This window comes from Corvus cornix, chromosome 3 (assembly GCF_000738735.6).
Source record: "Corvus cornix cornix isolate S_Up_H32 chromosome 3, ASM73873v5, whole genome shotgun sequence".
Classification (NCBI taxonomy): domain Eukaryota; kingdom Metazoa; phylum Chordata; class Aves; order Passeriformes; family Corvidae; genus Corvus; species Corvus cornix.
This window is the reverse complement of record NC_047056.1, coordinates 75,079,345-75,098,070: the sequence shown is the minus strand read 5'-3', so window position 1 is coordinate 75,098,070 and position 18,726 is coordinate 75,079,345. Positions and strand designations below refer to the sequence as shown.

Here is an 18,726-nt window from a genome sequence, read left to right as displayed (position 1 = left end):
GCACCGAAATGCCCACTGCAATGCACACCCACTATAGATTGGACCTATAGATTATAGGTCCTACCAGTGAGTTTATCTATCAAACAGTCCCCAATGAGAGGCTCGAATGAGCCCCCCTCCCCAAGGAGACTTCCCCTGAATGGTTCTATCTTAGTTTGCAAAATGTGTTCTGGAGAGGACCTTGGGATTTGGGGCACACTAACCCCTACCTACGAAGCTTCTAAAATGTTTAGTCTCCTAGCTGAATAAACAAGTCCAAGAATGTAGGCAAAAAGCACTAAGAATACAGAAGTTGTAAGAAGGTATAACAGGGGTATAAAAGAAAAGGCAAAAAATGATCATGGCATCAGTACCATGAAAATTTAACTGTGTAGTCTTAATGTTTCATTATTTTATTTCTTTCTGTGATATATGTAATTGTGTATGCAGATTATAAAAGGTATGTATAATCAGGGTCACCTGAAATATTTAATTGGATTGCCAGTTGAAGATATTTGTACTATTTAATAAAGTAGATCGATCTGACTGGGTTTCAGGAAAATGTTTGCTTATTGTTAGTTTTACACATGTCATGTTTCACTTTCTTTTTTTGAAGACTGCACATTTGTGTCATCACATGAGCAATCTGAGAATGTCATGTCTTTCCTCTGTGCTTGTGAAGCTCACAGGCCTCCTCTGTGTCTTCAAAGAGAATTCTCACTAGCACCAGCCAGCAGAATTAAACCTGAAAACTGAGCAGATACAGAGAAACAATAAGTGAGAAGGGAAATGAATTCTCATAGGGTAGAGGGAAAATAATAGGCTGAAATGTTTTGATATTGTTGGTCTTTTACTTGGCTCTAGACCTACTTTGAAATTGCAGCAAGGATGCAAATTAACTTTTCATGCTTAAAGGAGAAAACGAAAGCAAGAGTTACAGAAAGTGTTGAGAAAGCAGTGATCTATCAGAAAAATTAATTGTATAAAATGAGTCACTTAGAAAGCCATCTTTTACTTTGTCTATAAACACATCTGCAGTCTGCACTTAACTCATAATAAGTGTAATCAGTTCTATACATTGAAAAATTCTGAGCCAGCTGTTCCACTGTGACCAGGCTTCAGCAAAATGGTTTTCATGGTTCAACTGGATGACTTTGGTGTTTAACAGAGGCAAATTTCAAATAAGATCTAAAATACACTTTTTCTGCTTATGCTTATTATGAAACGTTTATGTCTGTTGCTGTGCTGTTGAGTGTGTGTGATCTGTTAGTTCTTAAATGTGTGAGGTTTTGCAGAACTAAAACCTTTGATATAGAAGGAAACAACTAGAACCAGCAGAAATGGATTTCTTTTATCTTAAAATTGTGTTGATCCCTTTTGTTGTCAGGTAAGTATATTTTTGTCACTACAGGTTTTCATTTCGTTACTATCCCTTATCTATTTAGAGTCCATCTTTGCTGTAATTTTTGTCAAGGTTCTCTTCTGAGTGGTGCAGCTGGTTCATAGTATTTAATGTGGCAGAGAACCTGGAGGACATAGGGTCAAGACCCTGTTGTATTAGGTGCTGCTTATGGATTTTGAATAACCTTGTCCCTGTCTCAGAGACCTCACACTTGGGTTTGGGGTTTTTTTTTTTTTTTTGCTTTAAAGAGGCTGAACCCCTTTTAGAAAAAGGGGAAATAGTGTCACCATGCAACTCTTCTCTGCTACAGCTAGTCATTTAATACCTTGATTTATGACAGTGTTGTAATCTAAATAGGAAGCAGGTGGAGTTACAACTGGGTACGGTATTTTGGATATTAATGGCTTGGCTTGGCAGTGTAATTCTAAAGCTGTATATACTTTTTCTGTTTTAATTATGCATTCATTAAAAGCTTTTATACCCAACAGAATAAAGTAAATATTGTTTGATCTCCGTAGTGTGCTCCCAGACTGTAGATTTGCACAGCAGGGTCTTGATAATCTGAATAAATTGTATTTCCCCGAGGAGTTTATCTTTCAAATAAGGTCATAAAGAAATGCATTCTTTCCCCTTAGTTCTCCTTGTGCTTTTTCTGCTATTTATAACACGGAGCACAGGAATAGAGGTATATTGTAGTCTGCTGTGTACTTGGTTATGATTAACTCTAATTTATCAATCTGTTACATCCTTTTCTGTGGCTTGTGCAAGGCAATTATTCTTTAAAGTACAAATGAATAAAGATGGTTTTGGAAGCAATTTAAACACAATGTTTATATCTATTTTTCCTGTTTGACAATTTATCATATCTCTATATTAAAATACACCTATGTATCAAAATATGCACAGTCATATAATTTGTTTTGAATATTTAATATTGTCGTATTTCAGATTATATTTGTTTGTAGAACTTATTTTCTTTTATGAGGCTTTTAAATGTCAGATCATTGTTGAATTGTTTTGACATCTAAAGGTTGATGCTACTGAATCAGAAGACCAGTAGTGGGGAACAGTGGATTCCCTTACTTCAGTGGGGGATGCACACTAAGTAGGATGCATAGGATCTAAGGTAGTTTCTTATTTTAGAAGTAGACACTGAGAAGTAATTTAGCCAATTTACTAAATTTGGTTTGAGTTTACTGTGAGATTTCAGGACTATTTCAACTTCAGTTTTAAGTGCTGTGTCTATAATTTTATACATATTTTCTTAGTCTGAATGTGTTTCAGCAGTGTAACATACATCATATTAGAAGATATAGGATCACTACCTTTCCCTAATTCTCTTCAGCTCTTAGTGACAGTTCTGCTTATGTTCATATTTCATCCTTCAGTTCAAAAAAGATAAGTAGCACATACATAAAAGTTTCTAAAAAAAGGGGTTAAAAGTTTCAATAATTTACATAAGCCTGGTTTGTATTTCATGTTTTCAAAGAACATATACTGCAGTACAGTACCAGAAGAATCTTGCACACTACTTCAAAATTTTGTAGTTGCTCAGTTAACACAATATGATAAAATCTGTGGAAAGCAGAGACTGCCAGTACTCTTACTCATGACCACATCTAAGTTTCCTGTTCAGTGACCTATTTCACCATTTACCACAGGTTTTAATTTGATTAAGGTTTTAGTGTGAAAAATCTATTCAAATCAGACTGAGTTGACAGTGATTGCTTTGATCCTTCCTGTGGGATTTTTTTAAAGCTATGTGCATTTTTCTTGCAAGTAACTCACATACTGCATTTTAGTCTATTTCTGAAAGTCTTACCACTTATAAGAGCAAAGTTATATGATCTGAGGTATACCTCGAGCAATCTCAGTGTGGCATTTTTTCCCTTTAGGATCATAACTGAGTAATGTACAGTACTGTGTAATCTTGATTTTCTTTTGTAAAAGCTAATGCACTATTTGCCTCTTCGTCTGTGAAATACAAACCTGTAGATCAACTCTAACCTTACAAAACCAGAAATGAAAGTTACTGATTCCAGGCCAAGGCCAGTTTTAACAAAACACACTTGTAGTATTCATTAAGAAGTAAACTTTCTAAGTTCAGCACATAACTAACATATTATGTTAAGAAGCATCAAAAATCATCTGAAACTTACCAATGAAAATAAGTAAACACATAACCCCAATAATAAATAAACACACATACATAAATAAGTATTTGGAATAAGTTATTACATGCTGTATTGTAAATAAACTACTGGTGAGATTTTATTTATACATCTGTAAGTATATTTGGCCTCTGCAACTGTAAAACAGCTTTCATAAAAACAACTTCAGTTGTTGCTGTTGATTTGAGGGGATAGGGGAGTTTGGAGGATCATGAAAAATATCCAAACCAAAAATTAAGGCTTACCAGTGTCATTCAGATTTCACTGGAAATGTGAAGATTTTTCAGGGGTAGATTGCATTTGTGTGTCTCATTACTGATTCTCTCTAATAAGGAAAGATTTTACTATGTTATCTCCAGTATTGTCCTCTTCTGAATTCTGCTAAAAGCCACCTCTCCTTCTCAACTGACACTTAGTGGGCTTTGACCTGGTATGTATTTTAGTGGGGCTGTTGATCCTCAGCTCACATTGCTTGATTATTTATTTATTTATTTATTTTTATCCTCCCTAGACATAGCCATTGACCACAAAAGAGCTCCATAAATACACACTGAGCTCTTCTAAATTTCTTTCTGGCATTTGGGATTTATTCAATCAGCGAGTTCTTTGAAAAGAGTTTTCTAAACCAGGGACAGTAAATTGTGGTTGTTGCTTGTCAAATACTGTGATGTTTGCTTTGATCAGACTCCTATGTGCTGTTGCCACCACTGCATGGCCATCACAGGAGTGGTGTTGTGAGGTACCATCTGTGATCTGAAGATATTAAATTACCAAGCAAGCACACAGACCAGATACTTCTCATGTAAAATTCATTCTTTTCTCTTTCTTTCTGCAACTGCAGATTTATCCTTGCCTCCTCTGTGTTAGTGTGAGGAGGAGCTGACACTAGAGTAACTGTGGCTTTTGGGATGATGGCTGTTAGTGCTTGTTCTGACAATGTAAAGAACTTATCTTTGTACTTCCAAGAAAACCATGTGAAACTCTTATGCAGCAGTCTAAGTAGATAATGAATAGGATTCATCTTTAGTGTACAACTCTGCTAGGGAAGGTGCACTGTTCAGACTGGGAGATTATGTAACAAGCAGGAACCTCCACAGGAATTTGATTCTATTTCCTCCAGTACTGACTCTAAGCAGGTAAAAAAAATTCTTTCTCCACTCTCCATTGCATATGCATAAACAGCTCCACAGTCATTGGGACAGGCACCCAATTCACACGTTCAAGATGTAGTCCATAAAACATTCCAAAAAAACCCCTCTTCGCACTTTCCCATCTTCCCTGTTGCTCTGCTCTATCTGCCAGCCGTGCAGCTCATTTGACATTTACAAGATTTCTTGTCAGTTTCATTTGGTGCTGCCATTCCATCCAGCAGAGCAGTGAAAGTGAAATTGACTTAATTTAGTCTGTTTCTCTTCCTTGCTCCAGTCCCCGTGTTAACTCACCAGCAAAGTGAGACTGACGAGGCTCCTTGTCATTCTCACACATGGGGCTGGTCAAGGAGCAGGCGGCTGATAGGGAGCAATGCGGTAAATTGGAAGATGAAAACTAGGATTGCGGAGGAGAGAGGAAGAGAGGTGTGAACATGCAGCAAGAACGGAGAAAACGGGTAAACATGACTATTTCCCAGGTGTCCTGGGTACTTTTCTCTAATAAAGGTGAATTCTTGGCCTCTTCCCTGAAGGGAGCAGTGTGGTCTAGAACTGCAGTGGTTAGTTGTCCAGGTACTAATTTACGAGGGATGCCAAGTTGGAAACATTAGCCCATAAATATAGGTCATCTGTTAGCAGGATGGACAAAGCTCCCTGCCTTGAGCTACTGCAGCTTGTCTCTTCGCATTTTCAGCTGCCAGAAGGAGAGGGAGAAACAGTAGGCGGCCAGCATCCACTATATGTTGATGCCAGTAGTTGGAGAAATAACAAAGGGTTCATTTGTTTATTGAAAAAAAAATTAATACGTAATAAAATGTAGCTCAGCATCTTGTATTTTGTGAGATTTCATTGAATGAAAAGTTGTGCTACACAGGTGCTCTAGTTCAATGAAAACAGTAAATAATGAACAAACAGTTGCTTTGTAACAAAACATTGTAGTTAAAAAATACATCTTTTAAATCCACTTGTTAGCTCCTGTGAGCTCTTGACATACAGTGTAAATCATGCTGGTTTATTATATTGTGTACTAATCCATATTTCTTACAGATGCGTTATGCATATATAACCTTAGAAGTTGCAGTATAAATTAGTACTATCATATATATTTGCATATGCACTGGTAACACTTACATATACATTTTGAATGAGGCTGTATTAATTAACTTCAAGTTATATTGCCTTCCTTCTCCACAGCTCCAAAAGAATAACCATTTTTCATTATCTGAGACTTGTGGATTTTTATATTCTCTGTTTTGTGTTTGGGATTTTTTTTTTGTGACCTGTATTTTATTTTCTTCATCCATTTAGGAATTAAATAGTTTTAATTACTTGGACCTGTACAAGCTTGCGGATCTTTTCAACCTCACTTTGTTGGAGAATGCAGTCATTGGCTTCTTAGTAAAACATCTCTCTGAGCTATTGAAGAGTCATCCTGAAGAAGTTCTGGCACTCCCATACTGTCTTCTCCGAGAGGTTTTTAAAAGCGATAGACTCACTTCACTCAGTGAAGAACAAATCTGGCAGGTAAGGAGATTGGTGAACAACCAGAATGTGTGACACTCTATAAACCATAGCAGTAATCTGTTGTTTTGAAACCCTGGAGCAATCTCGAGGGAGAATAAGCACTTGAGCAAAAACTGTGAATAACAACTGAAGGAAATTTCTAAATGAAATTCTAAAAGTGTTGTGTTGTGTTAATGCAATTACTTTGTTTGAAAGAGAAATTTGTCATGCTGTTTAACTTCTGCTACTTAAATACAGCCAGAGATTTTCCTCCAGATCCAACTTCTTTGGTGGGAAGAGATGGCTGATGCATGCAACTCCATTATAATTGCCTCTGATGAGGCTAGTGCTATGAGTCTGGTGGCAAACCTGCTTCTGCAGTCTCTCTCATTCACTTCAGACAAACTTAGCTTATAATTTCAATAGTCATTAAAATTGTTTGGGCCACCACAGCCAACTTTGCCTGAAGCAAATGAGAGAATCATCACACAGGCAGGTCTGCTCTGAGGTGAGTGGAGGCTTCTGTAGAAGGTTTGTGGCAAGAAGCTGGAGATCACTTCCTTTTAAAAAGCTGGATCTAGAAAAGGACCAGATTGCTAGCCATAAAGTATTAACAAGATAAAAGCATTATGTTGTCATTATATTATGACCTTTAGTGTGTATGGGCTGGGAGAAAACCTAGTGTGAGAAAAACACATAGCCTATTAAGAGAAACACAAAAACTAAACCAAAATCTGTCCTTGGAAGAATTCCCGTTGTATGTCTGTAAAAATTCACTATAGAGTGGAAGGAAATCTCTGTAATATTGATTACCCAAAGATTCCTTTTTGCTGTCATGTTTTAGAGAGGAAAGTATTTCCATGTATTTCAAGGTAGAAGGACACTTGCTGAAAAGAAATCTGTGCATTCCTTTTAGGAAGTGCGTTATATTGGTCCAACAGAGAAGACTGTGATTCAGAAGACTGATTTATATTTCAACCCCTATTATTAATTTATTTATCTTTTGGATTATTCTAAGGAAATAACTACATTTAGATGCCATCAGTTTCTCAAAATGTAAAGTGTGTATTCATCAGAGGGATGTTTCATGTTCTGTGGATGAATAATGTCATGCTGGAACAAAATATTTATTCTTAAAAAAATAAAAATGTCAGGTTAAGTTCTTTAAACCACGAAACCAGTATGAAAATGTAACATAACCCTTCAGTATAATAAAAGGCATATATGTTTCCAAAATTTTGAGGCTTTAGATTATGGAGTATGTTACAAAGATGATATTTTCTGCAAATACCAAAATAAAGTTGGACTTTTTCCTGTTCTAGTCTCTGGAGGATGCCTGTACAACGGAACCTGCTGTATACTACACATGAGGATGGGTTGTGTTTGGTTTAGGGTTTCAAGGCACACTACTCTGGAGTCCTAGCCCATATTCCCTTTATCAAAAGCAAGTTTTGATGTACAGGTTTATGCATGGAGCATGGATGATTGGCCGATTGGGTTTTATCATCGTTTGTCTGCAGGGTTGGTGGACTCCCCTAGCTTGGGTGTACTTGGGCCATACAAGTATAAGTTAATATTCACTCAGTAATGAGCAAGCACATCCCAAGTAATAGGCCCTCTGTAACCTGCTGTAATGATGTTTGGGAAGTGGGAGTTTTTAAATCGTGTCTCACTGTCCTGTCCTGCAAGAAAGACTCAGAAGTAATTTTCTTAATTGTGTGCACTCCAGTCAATGAACACTTCATGAGGCAAATATGACAAAGCCTCTGTTTCTGTTGCAGGGTCATACTGGGGAGAGATAATTATGGGTAATATGCTGCTTTCTGAGTGACAACAAACTCCACACTGTCCATTTAAGTGTTATCATAATTGCCTCTCTAAAGGTTACTAATGCTCTTCCGAAGAATTTTTTAAACTAGTTTTCTGCTGCAGGCAAAATGTGCATGCATCTTTTTAATTCAGTTTGTGAAACCAGGAATAAATATATATTTATAAATATTCCAGGTCCCCAGAATGGATTAAAAGACACATATAAATATTTACCAATTTGGGCATTCAGAAGGCAATAAGAAACTGGTTTTTTGCTTTATCTTAGTAAATAAGTAATTCCCTCATAGTCAACCCGATAGAAGAAAATCAAATCAGAGCAGCTATATTGCCTCAAGTGTAGTTAAGTTCATCATTTTTGCTAAGGTTATAGTGGTAATGCAATATACCATGGAAGAATCTAATATTCAGCCCAGGGTGAAGATTGGGTATGCCAGAGGATTAGTGTCAGGGTGCTTTATAGAAGTGAAACTTGATGGACAGGCTGGAGACAGATCTACAGAATCTCATTAAATTGCTGAATTGTTCATTACTGAGCACTCTCACTGTAATAAAGTGCTCATTGACTTTGACAAATCCCCATCCCATGTCTTAAGGAAGAACAGCAAAGCAAGAGGTGTTGGGGAAGCTGGAGGAAATTGGCACAAAGTGGGGCAGATAATAGAAAAGCTGATGGTGGGGATGCTACTGTTTGATTTATCTGTTTTACCTGTGACTAGTGTAGCCTCTGCACACACATGGCTGCGTGTCACAGCAATATGAATTCAGCACATCCCCAAAGCACCTTTGCTAGTAAGGCTGCCATGAAGCCCTAAGCACAAATTAAAGCTTCCCTCAGAGAACCTCTGGAACGGGTGCCACTGTCTGTAGAGCACAGTTATTTATACCAGTTTGAATTCCCAATGTCCACTTGGTGATCTGATCCTAGTGCACATAAAAGATTAAGGCAGTTATTTTAATGCATCAAAATGCATACATGGAGTGATGCTTAAACATGATTTACAGTGAAGTGACTGCAGCTCTATCCTGTCACACTTTGGATTTTTTAGGCTACCAATTCACAACTGGCCAGTTCTAGTAAGTATGATGAAATATAACTGTGAACAAATCAAGTCTGAGAAAGTTAAATGGTAATATTAGTGGCAGTGTGCTAGGATATGGATTAGAGTTCTACAGTAATTCCTGTTGATTTTTCAGACTCTTTGGCTTGATGTGTCTTATTTTAAGTGGAGACAATAGACAAGGACTATAGTGATGTATTTCTTAAAACAAATAAAAAACAAAAAAGCCCACCAGAAAGCCTGTGTAGGCTGTGAAATTGGATCAATTTATGAGCCTCCACAATCAGGTTTTTTTTTTTGGTAAGCTAGCCCAGTAATAATGATTATTAGTTGACATAAGATTTGTTTTCCTGTTGAGTTTTTACATTTCATTAGCATGTGAGAGTATGAACTATTATTTTGTATATAAGAAATCTGTTATTTGTCAGCTGCATTAAAATGTGTAAAGTTAAGGCAGTGGAAGAAAGGATTAAATAAAAAAATGAAGAAAACAAAGGAAGAATCCTGAAGAAGGTAGAGGAAAATAAACTATTTTTTTTTTGTTCTTTCTTCTTCATCATGACCTGTGCAGCACCCTTCTTTTTTCCACAGTAAGCAGTCATGACAAGAACATAAATGTCTAGTTTATCATGAAATGAAAAGTTAATCTTTTCATAATTGGCCATTACAAGAAAGATTCATTTGCTCTACTTTAAGGAAGCAGGAGAATTCTTTCCCTTGATAATTGAAAAAGTAACCAACCCTATAAGATGGAACATGTTGCCAGAGAAATATAATGATGGAGGCTTGTTGTTGGAACCTTAGCAAGTAGAAAGCAAGCCAAAGATTTAAGTAAAAAATTAATGTTAGCTTTAGTTACGATATAATTATGCCTTATATTTTTTATTATAAACTCCAGTGTCATGAAGCTTAAATATTCATATTTCAAAGATCATACTAATAGTTGCAGATAGAAATATTTAACGGATTATTCTGTCTTCCTGCAGTAGATTGGTCAAACGATTCTGTATTAAATACTGCACGTGATCCAAGGTGGACTCTTAAATCATATTTGGAAAAAAGTCGTAATGTGAGATCAGTATAGATTAGTTTCTTCCATCTCTGCTACTGTTTAAGTAGGTTTCTAAAGGATACATATAATTTTTAAACAGCTAACATTAAAAGCAGATCAATTTTAGTATTTGTCAATATTTCTTCTGAAGCAAAGGTTAGACTTTTTCCTTGGTTTTTTTTTTGGTTTCTTTTATTTTTTTTTTTCTTTTTTTACTTTGCCAAGCAACTTAGTTTCTTGGTAATCAACTGATAAGCAAGCAATCTAGGAAAAATTGGTAGAGAAAACTGCATGAGTGGTTTATTCAGCTAGAGAGCATGCAAATGTGTTGTGCCTTTTCCTGGGCTAGTCTCCTAAGACATTCCAGCCCTGTTAAATTCCTTGTGTGTAACTTCTGGACTTGTGTTCATGAAGTACGTGTTCCATGTGTGAAAGTGTAGCACTAGTTTTTCCTTTTATCCCTGCGGATGAGCAAAAACAGTGTTTGGTCTCTGTATTAGAGAAGTGACTTTGCTTGAATAAATAGAAAAATAAAGGACAGGAAGACTGCAGTGTTATAGGTCAATCTGAGTTTTTAATGTATCTTTTATAAAAATAATTAAGTGTAAAAATCCAGTTTTCTTACTACAGTCCTGTTTATCCTCTTCTCTGCCCTGTTTTTAACAGCCTTTTCTTACACTTGAGCTCCATTTTGAATTTCCTGATGGCATTTGTGAAGGGCCAAAATTATTCTTCAGCAGAAATGCCAGAGTTCAGTGCTGTAGGAAATTTTGTGGTATACACATTGTGGCAGCCTGCTATGTTGGAACAGTTCTGTGCTGATGACAGATCCAAAGACATCTTCCGTGCATCTCCAATGATGCACACATTCACCTATGCAGAACAGCAGTTTCTAAAGTGGGTTGTCATGTTCTGGTACAAGCTTGCCACTCCTTCAGAGCAGTACTTGAGGGTTTTTTCTGTCAATCTTTTGGTATTGCAGAGTAATTTTTATCATGGAGAGACCAAAAGTCATTTTTCTCAGGGGTATATATATGTTTTAATGAAATGTGGCCTAAGTGCCTTGCTAAATGTGAACTTAAATTTTACTGACAAACAAGTAACAACATAAAATATAAGTGAAGGAAAGCATTTCAGTAATCAATGTTGTGTTTAAGCAGTATATTAGCCTTTCACTGTTCAAGAAATAAGCTTAAGTGCTCTCTTGGGCAATAAGTGAAATAATGTCTACTCTAATGCTTGTTCCTAGTGAGTATTTACCCTAAGCAGAAAACTACCACTCTAAAATGTGGCTGTCAGCCTCTCATCAAGAAAGGCATAGAAGAGAAAAAAGGGGCTTGATGCATCTCAAGGCTGAGGTGAATTGGTGAGGCTAAATGAGAAAATTAACACATTGCCTATGCATGTTTTGCTGTGCTTTTTTGTACCCTTTTTGTGAAAGTCTACACAAAAGTGCCAGAGAGCCACCCGTGAATCCCAGTATCCAGTGTACTACATCTGTGATGATTGCACTGTCTATCATGACTGGCTGCAAGCAAAATCACACAGTTACCCTGAAATAAAAGTAGCATGGGAACATAACCTGTGATAGGCTGCGGGTTTCCTTTTCCTTAGTCTAATCCGCTTAAACATAGGTATCTTACCTGAATTGACTCTGTGCAATGGTGTATTCCTTACAATCTCCCCAGACTGTGTGGGATTAATTTTTATAAGTTTAGGCATGTACACTATTCTTGGTATGACATCCATTATAGATAGGCCGAGCTGGTAGTTGTGGCCCAAATTCTGCAGGGAGGTTGGTGTCCCCTGGAACTGCAGACTGGACAGGGTTCATGCAGGATACAGTGGGTCAGGCAGTGGATGTAGGACGGAACCTCTCACTGTTCTGCTGATGTGCTTAGGTCACACACTATTTTCCTGATATAATTTCTGTATCATTTGTAATAGTAATGGTATTTTGGCTTACAGGGAAAATGAATGGTGTCCCTGTTGGCACTGTTCCCTTATTTTATGAAACACCTTTCCCCTTTGTCTGCTTTGGCTTAATTCAAATGGGCTCTTAATCTTGTCCTTTACAGTAATATCTTGTGAACTTTATCTATGCTTTTGTTCTGAACTTTTAAAAGTTTCAGAGTCCTGTTTTTTGAATGTTAGCTAATATGGTTACTGTTATTTATCAAGTATAACAGTATAAAAGGCGATTTTCTGTATTAAAACTGGGTTTATGTTAGGAGCAACTGTGTGTTCTTCTAATTCTCTTTTTGATACATGTCAGTTGCAATCAGAAAACTTGATTATTTTGCTGCTATTGCTGTGAACAATAGAGAATTACTAGAGAGCATTACTTTTGTCTTACTGTCCTACAGTCATATTGCCTCAACCTATTTATCCCAGATTACCTTCAGAAGTGCACAGAGCATCACACCAGTATTTAGGAAGGCTGCTGTGCTCACAGCTCTTGAATTTAGGTCACTTCTTTAGCTAAGCAGTGGATGTGCATTTTGATTTGGAAAGCCAGACAAGGACGCCGAGGTGTCCACACAGCAAGACTTCTGTGTTACTGCATTCTGCGTTTGAATTTGTCTGTTGTACTGGGGTTTGTGTTACGCTCTTTGTGGCTTGGATCTGTGGAGATTAACTGAAATATAATTGTATTAGCATACAGATATATATGGTTACATAAAAAGAAGTTACTGAAGCTGTTTTGAAAGCCAAGTGTGGTTGAAAATACACATTAATTTTTAAGGTAAAGAAAAGAACATAAAGTCTAAAATGCACAGATACCATGGAGGATCAAATATGTCAGTCTGTTGTTATTACCTTAGTTAATGTCTTCCATTCAGAAATATAAATGTTAGTAATCTTTACTCTTTCAAAATTTTACTAAAGCTGTTTAACACGGTTTCCAGTGGATTTAAGCTTGTGGAAAATGATAGGAAATTAGAAACTCTTCTGAGAATTCCCAGCTCCATATTTCAACACATTTTCCTTTGGGAGCTGATAGAAGCATTACTTTTATTTCTAACCACAAAGCCAAAGAAGGTGATGGAAGAAAATTGAATTCCAGGTTTCCTGAAACCATGCACATTGTCATCAATGTGTTAAGATATCTAGAATCTAGTTTTGGAGTTAAGCACCCAAAGTGTGCCAACTTAGATGTAATAAAGTTGCACTTGTGTGTCTAGACCTGCTGAAAGGTGTGTTAGTTCAGCATGACTGCTGAGATCTCATTAGCTATTTCCCTGTGCTATCACTCCTGCCCCAGGATCAGGACACTGGAGGCTCCAGGAAGGGGAGGAGGCAAGGAGATAGAAAAGCAGTGGGACTCCTGCGCATCCTTTGTTACTCCAACTGGGGCACCCTTGGCAGCTTCCAGATGTGCAAGTGAGCTGCAGAGCTGGGGGTTTCCTTGCCTTGTGACAAAGGGTTCCTTATACTCCTTTGATCACTTTGGACTCCCTCATGCCAGAGAGAAATGGAAGAAATTACGACAAATACACTTGTCAAAAAGATCTTAAGAAGCTTTACTGTGAAGTGGCTTCCAAGCTAGAGGTCTATGTGGGATAGTAATAACAGATCGAAAGATCACAGTCTCTGAAGTGAAAATCTGTGCTGAAGAGCTTTCAAAGTGCTCCTTTGGGTGGAGCCTATTTTAACATTTGTGTGAAACTGTATAGGTCATAATTTTACAAGATTTGTCTGCTAGCAGTTGCAGGTGTTTCAGTTTGCTTGAGGTATTATTTAGTCAGTTTAAATAGTAAATTTATGCTTGTTTTAATCTTGGAGTGGGGAAGCTCTGACATTCCCAATTCATTAGGTATGTTTGAGATCTCAAAAGCAATTACAAATGTGGTTCTAAGTGTTTAAGTCACTTTTTGAAAGAAATAGCTTTCTGAGAACAATTAGTTAATTTTGAAAAATTAATGCAGGACTCATTTTTAAGCAGTGAGTCAATCTGAAGCCCATCATACAGGGATTACATCAAAGTCAATAAAACTGACTGAGAGAGTGGGGGTTTTTCAGCCTGGAGAAGAGAAAGCTTCTGGAAGATCTTATAGCAGCCTTTCAGTATCTAAGAGGGCCTACAAGAAAGATGGAGAGGGACTTTTTGCAAGGGCATGTAGTCATAAGGACAGGGGGTAATTACTTTAAACTGAAAAAGAGTAGGTTTGGATCAGATATACAGAAGAAATTCTTAATTGTGAGGGAGGTGAGGCACTGGCAGAGGTTACCCCAGAGAAGTTGTGGATGCCCCGTTCCTGGCAGTGTTCAAGGCGAGGTCAGATGGAGCTTTGAGCATCCTGGTCTAATGGACACTATCCATGACAGGGGGTTGGAACTAGGTGATCTTTAAGATCCCTTCCAACCCAAACCATTCTGTGATTTTGGTTGGAAAATTTGAAGTCTGTGGTTTTGTAGTAACACAGCGTGTTGAAAGCATGCATATTTATAAACCAGCTAAGGAGAGCATATACTTTGAAGTACGTTTTTGTGTGTGACCAAAGATATTAATGACATACAAGTCCTGTATAGCTGTTGTAAAGATTATTATAGAAAATGATACATTTTTATGTGATTTGTTGGATTTGCCTATTAAATCCCTAGAAAATTATACCCTAACAATAGGGAAGAAAGGAATAGGAATCTTTTTACATTCAGGAACCATTTAGACTAATTTTCACAGAGCTGAATTGCATTTTTATAGAATTTTGTCAATTTTGTGCCTATTCCATTTTCTAACAATTTTTTACCAATGAAAGCTTGTAGATTCTTGTCTCTGTAGTGAGCTGCTATACTTCCAAAATATATTTCAGAGGGAAAAATAACAAGAGAGGAATAGCAATAAAACCAGTGTGTATCAGATGGTGAAAAATTGTCTTTTCCACTTATTAATTATGTACCAGCAACTTATTTTAGTGCTAAATGTGGCTATGTAAAGTTTCAATGCATTTGATGTCAACCTGAGCAATTCTAGATTTTGCGATGGTGGCTGCTGGAGGGAGGTCCTTTTCCACTTGCGTGTTCTCTGTCCTTACCCTGTTGCAGAAAAGATAAATGCTATCATTAACCCTAATCTCCTTAAACTGAAATCAAATCACAGTTAAGAGCCCTAGTTAAACAGCTGTGTTTATGAAGAGATAAGCTTCTGTTCTTTGCAGCTTCAGAAAAGCCTATCAGATATAAAGCACCTAACAATGTTGGTTCTACCATCACAAGAAATGATGGAGGATCCAAACTCGAGCATTTTGTGATGCACTTGAAAATGGATGGCAAGAAGTTTTTACCTGAGAGCTTCTTGCCATTTGATCCAGTTATTAAAGAGAGGCAGGTTTTAGCGACCCATGAAGCTACATTTTAGGAATGTTTATGATGAGACGATTTCCTTGTCACTTCTAACTCTCTGTGGCTGGACTTGTTTCAAAGGAAAGAATTGAGATTGTGTTTCTGGAAAAAGTGAGATTGAGCTTCTGGATGCCATATTTTGCATTTAGTTTTATTGCTTTTCTTTGCTCTAGTTTTGTTGGCTTTGCTTTGTCACCCTCCACACTCCTTTTTGATGATCTTGTTAAAACAAAATTTGCCTTGATTGCAGAAGTAAAGCCTTTCCAGTGTGACCATTCCCAGCTCATTTATTTTGTGTGTGGACTCCCCAGTAAGACAGCCATGGCAGTGCACAGGAAGACAGAGTGGCTGTGAGAAGTGGGGTAGCTCTAAAATTTATTGCAACAGGAGCTACACACAAGATCATACAGCTTTTAAATACGCACTTCTACATGTGGAGTGTCATTGAGAGGGGTTGCACTGGGCCTTGCTTGCCCCTTCTATCACAGTAGAAGAACCAGTTAGGTGCAAGAAGCACACTCGTATATCTGTCTTGGTAGGGAAGCTCCAAATGACTACAGAGGAAACTCCTCCATAGTTTGAGGACCTGATCACACAAGGGCAGACTTCTCTTGAAGCACACTGTGGGACAATTTAGTCTTTGCTGATCCAAGGTTAAGAAAGAATGCAGTGTTTATTGCCTGTGTGGAGATGCACTTTTCAGCTGCAAAAATATTTCAAGTACTTTTGACAGATGATACTTAGGGAACTGTTTTGTCCTCAGTTTCAGATACCATATTACCACACTTTGTTCTGTGGCATGAGCACCAATATTTCCACAGAATTTTTTGTAGGGAAATAAAGAGACTCAGTTGGACAGATTGAGGGGACAGAAGATTTTGATTAGGGCACCTAATTTTTCTCCGAGTTCCTATTTTGAGGAAGTGGTTAAAATGTAAACTTCTCTCAGGGAAGCCTGAGTTTTACTGCTTATAAATTGCTTTTAGATACTTGGAAGGAAAGCGCTGTCTAATTTTGAAGTTCAGATTCCCCAGAAGGTGTAAAATGGCAAGCTTTCATGAGCTGTGGTAATTTACAACAGCTGAGAGTTTACCTTCTGTCTGTACCTTACTTCACTTTGAGCTCCAGTAGATGAGAAGTTCAGTTTTTCTATTATAGCAACTCAATTGCTTTATATGATTCCTTACCATATATAATGTTATATATTAATGTAGTTCAGGTAGCCTTTTGTAAAGCTATGATTTGTGATCACAGTTACTTTATTGTAAATCTAAAAAAATGGAATATCTTTATTGAGTTTAATCAATGTCTTCTAGGTAAATTTCTTACTCTCATTGCCAGTAAATATAAGAAATGGAGAAAGTGTGTAAAAGAAGTGAATACAATTCTGAAAGCATACATTCTATTCTTCACTGTTATTATAAAACTGGCATTTTTTTCTATGTGTTTCATAGGAAACACATACATAAAAAATATGAAATTACCACTGTCTTTCTCACAAACCTTTTTCATAAAATAATGTCCCTTTTGAGAAGGCCACTATCGTTATGTAGCACTAGGAAAGAAGGAAGCTTGCAGTAAAGCACTGAACTGGCAATGCAAGGGACTGTACTGGATTGATGGAGAGTTTGTCTTTGGATAAAGAATTCCTCTCTCACAAGGATGTTGTGCAGAAACAATTATTGAAAATTTCTGAGGCGGAAATACGGGTGTTAAAATTGTTACTCCTGGAGCTGTTCGATTATGAGTAAGAAATCTGTCAAAGATGTGTAGGTTGTGTTATCCTCCTTGCACATGTTGAAAGACTGTGCAGGACAATTTTTTTGTCTAACAGCAGTTGCTCATGGATGCTTTACAGCTTAAATGCTTTAAGAAGATAGATCTTATCAGCACTTGATAAAAATTGAGAAGTATTTTTAATACATTGTGATTCATTTTAATGTAATTGATTTTTATGAATGTTTGTTATTAATACAGCTGCATTATCTACCTCTTGCTTTGATTACAGCATAATGTCATGAAATGCATCATTTTTGGTGCAAGAGACTTCCACCAATAACTCTGCTTGCTGCAGTGTTTTTGAGCTGAAAGATCAAAAATCAAATTTCTGCTTCTTGCAAAGTGGCTTACAGAATACAGGGCCCATGTTCTGAAACTTGCAGGTTGTTACCTTGCCATCACATAGATCCCAAACCGGCGAATCAGCCAACAGGTACAGCATTTCTTATCTAGAGCAAGAGTTCCCTGAGTAATACTCTGGACAAATCCACTGCAGCTTTTGCGGACCGTGATCAGAGGTCAGGAGGACATACTCTAACAAGTGCTTTCATTCTCCAGAGATAATGAAGCTTGGTGTTCTCTAATCTTCCTTTGGGGCCGTGTATTTCCTGAAGTCAACTCATTTGTAATTGGCTTCCCTCTTTATTGCCTGAGCCAATCCCTCAGTCCTCCAAGCCCTGTCCATCTGTGAAGCTGAGAGTCTGACTGCATCACAGTGAAAATGTTTGGGTCTGGAAGGATGCATATTTTTTCTTTCCTGCCAGCTGTGATCTCAGTCTTCAGTTTGGGAATGCACTTCAGGGGCACCCATGTACACAATCCCAGTGCAACTGCTGAAGCAGAAGTCTGGCAATAGTGTGGGGTTGGCTGGGTGGGAGTTGCGGACAAACAGCAGAATGACGGGATCTTTGAATGTGTGCAGTGATGCCTTGTGGTGGGGAAATGTGAATGTGAGACACCTCTCTTTATGCAGAGAAACATTTGCTTTGGAGTTGTCTTCTGCTGCATCCAACAAAACGCGTGTTGGCAGCTTCCCAAACTCTTACTTCCCTTCTTCACTGGTTTGTGAGGAATGTTTTGGGTTCATTCCCAAGAGTTCACTATATGTATGTATATGTATATATATATATATATATTTCATAAACGGTGTCTTTATACTTGGAAAAGTTTGGGCGTTTCACCTTTCCTGCCGCTTCAAATATTAAACTCAGCTGTCAGCTGAGTGGAAGCATTGTGGGGAAGTACTTCTTGCCAAATCACTGGCAAACTGGGCAACTTTGGTCATGCTTCTTTTATCTAGGACTTGGAGCTAATAAATCTTAATTGGGCGGGCTTGATGTCTTCATACTCTCTGAGGGTAGTAAGATTTTCCTCACTATAAAAATAAAAAGGACCAGAGAGCCTTTCAACCTCCTTACATCAACAGTAGACTTCAATAACTGTAAATATCATCTTGTGTGTC

At 37.4% G+C, this 18,726-nt stretch overlaps 1 protein-coding gene across 11 annotated transcripts in view; it reads left to right on the top strand.

Moving 5' to 3' along the window:
• Nucleotides 1–18,726, top strand: part of KLHL32 (kelch like family member 32) — a 142,670-nt gene that overhangs the window by 76,139 nt on the left and 47,805 nt on the right. For all 11 annotated transcript variants that reach the window (XM_039569030.1, XM_039569029.1, XM_039569032.1 and 8 more), the window contains one exon: nucleotides 6,009–6,224. In XM_039569030.1, coding sequence (XP_039424964.1) covers nucleotides 6,009–6,224 — 216 coding nt within the window. The remainder of the gene's footprint in view (nucleotides 1–6,008; nucleotides 6,225–18,726) is intronic.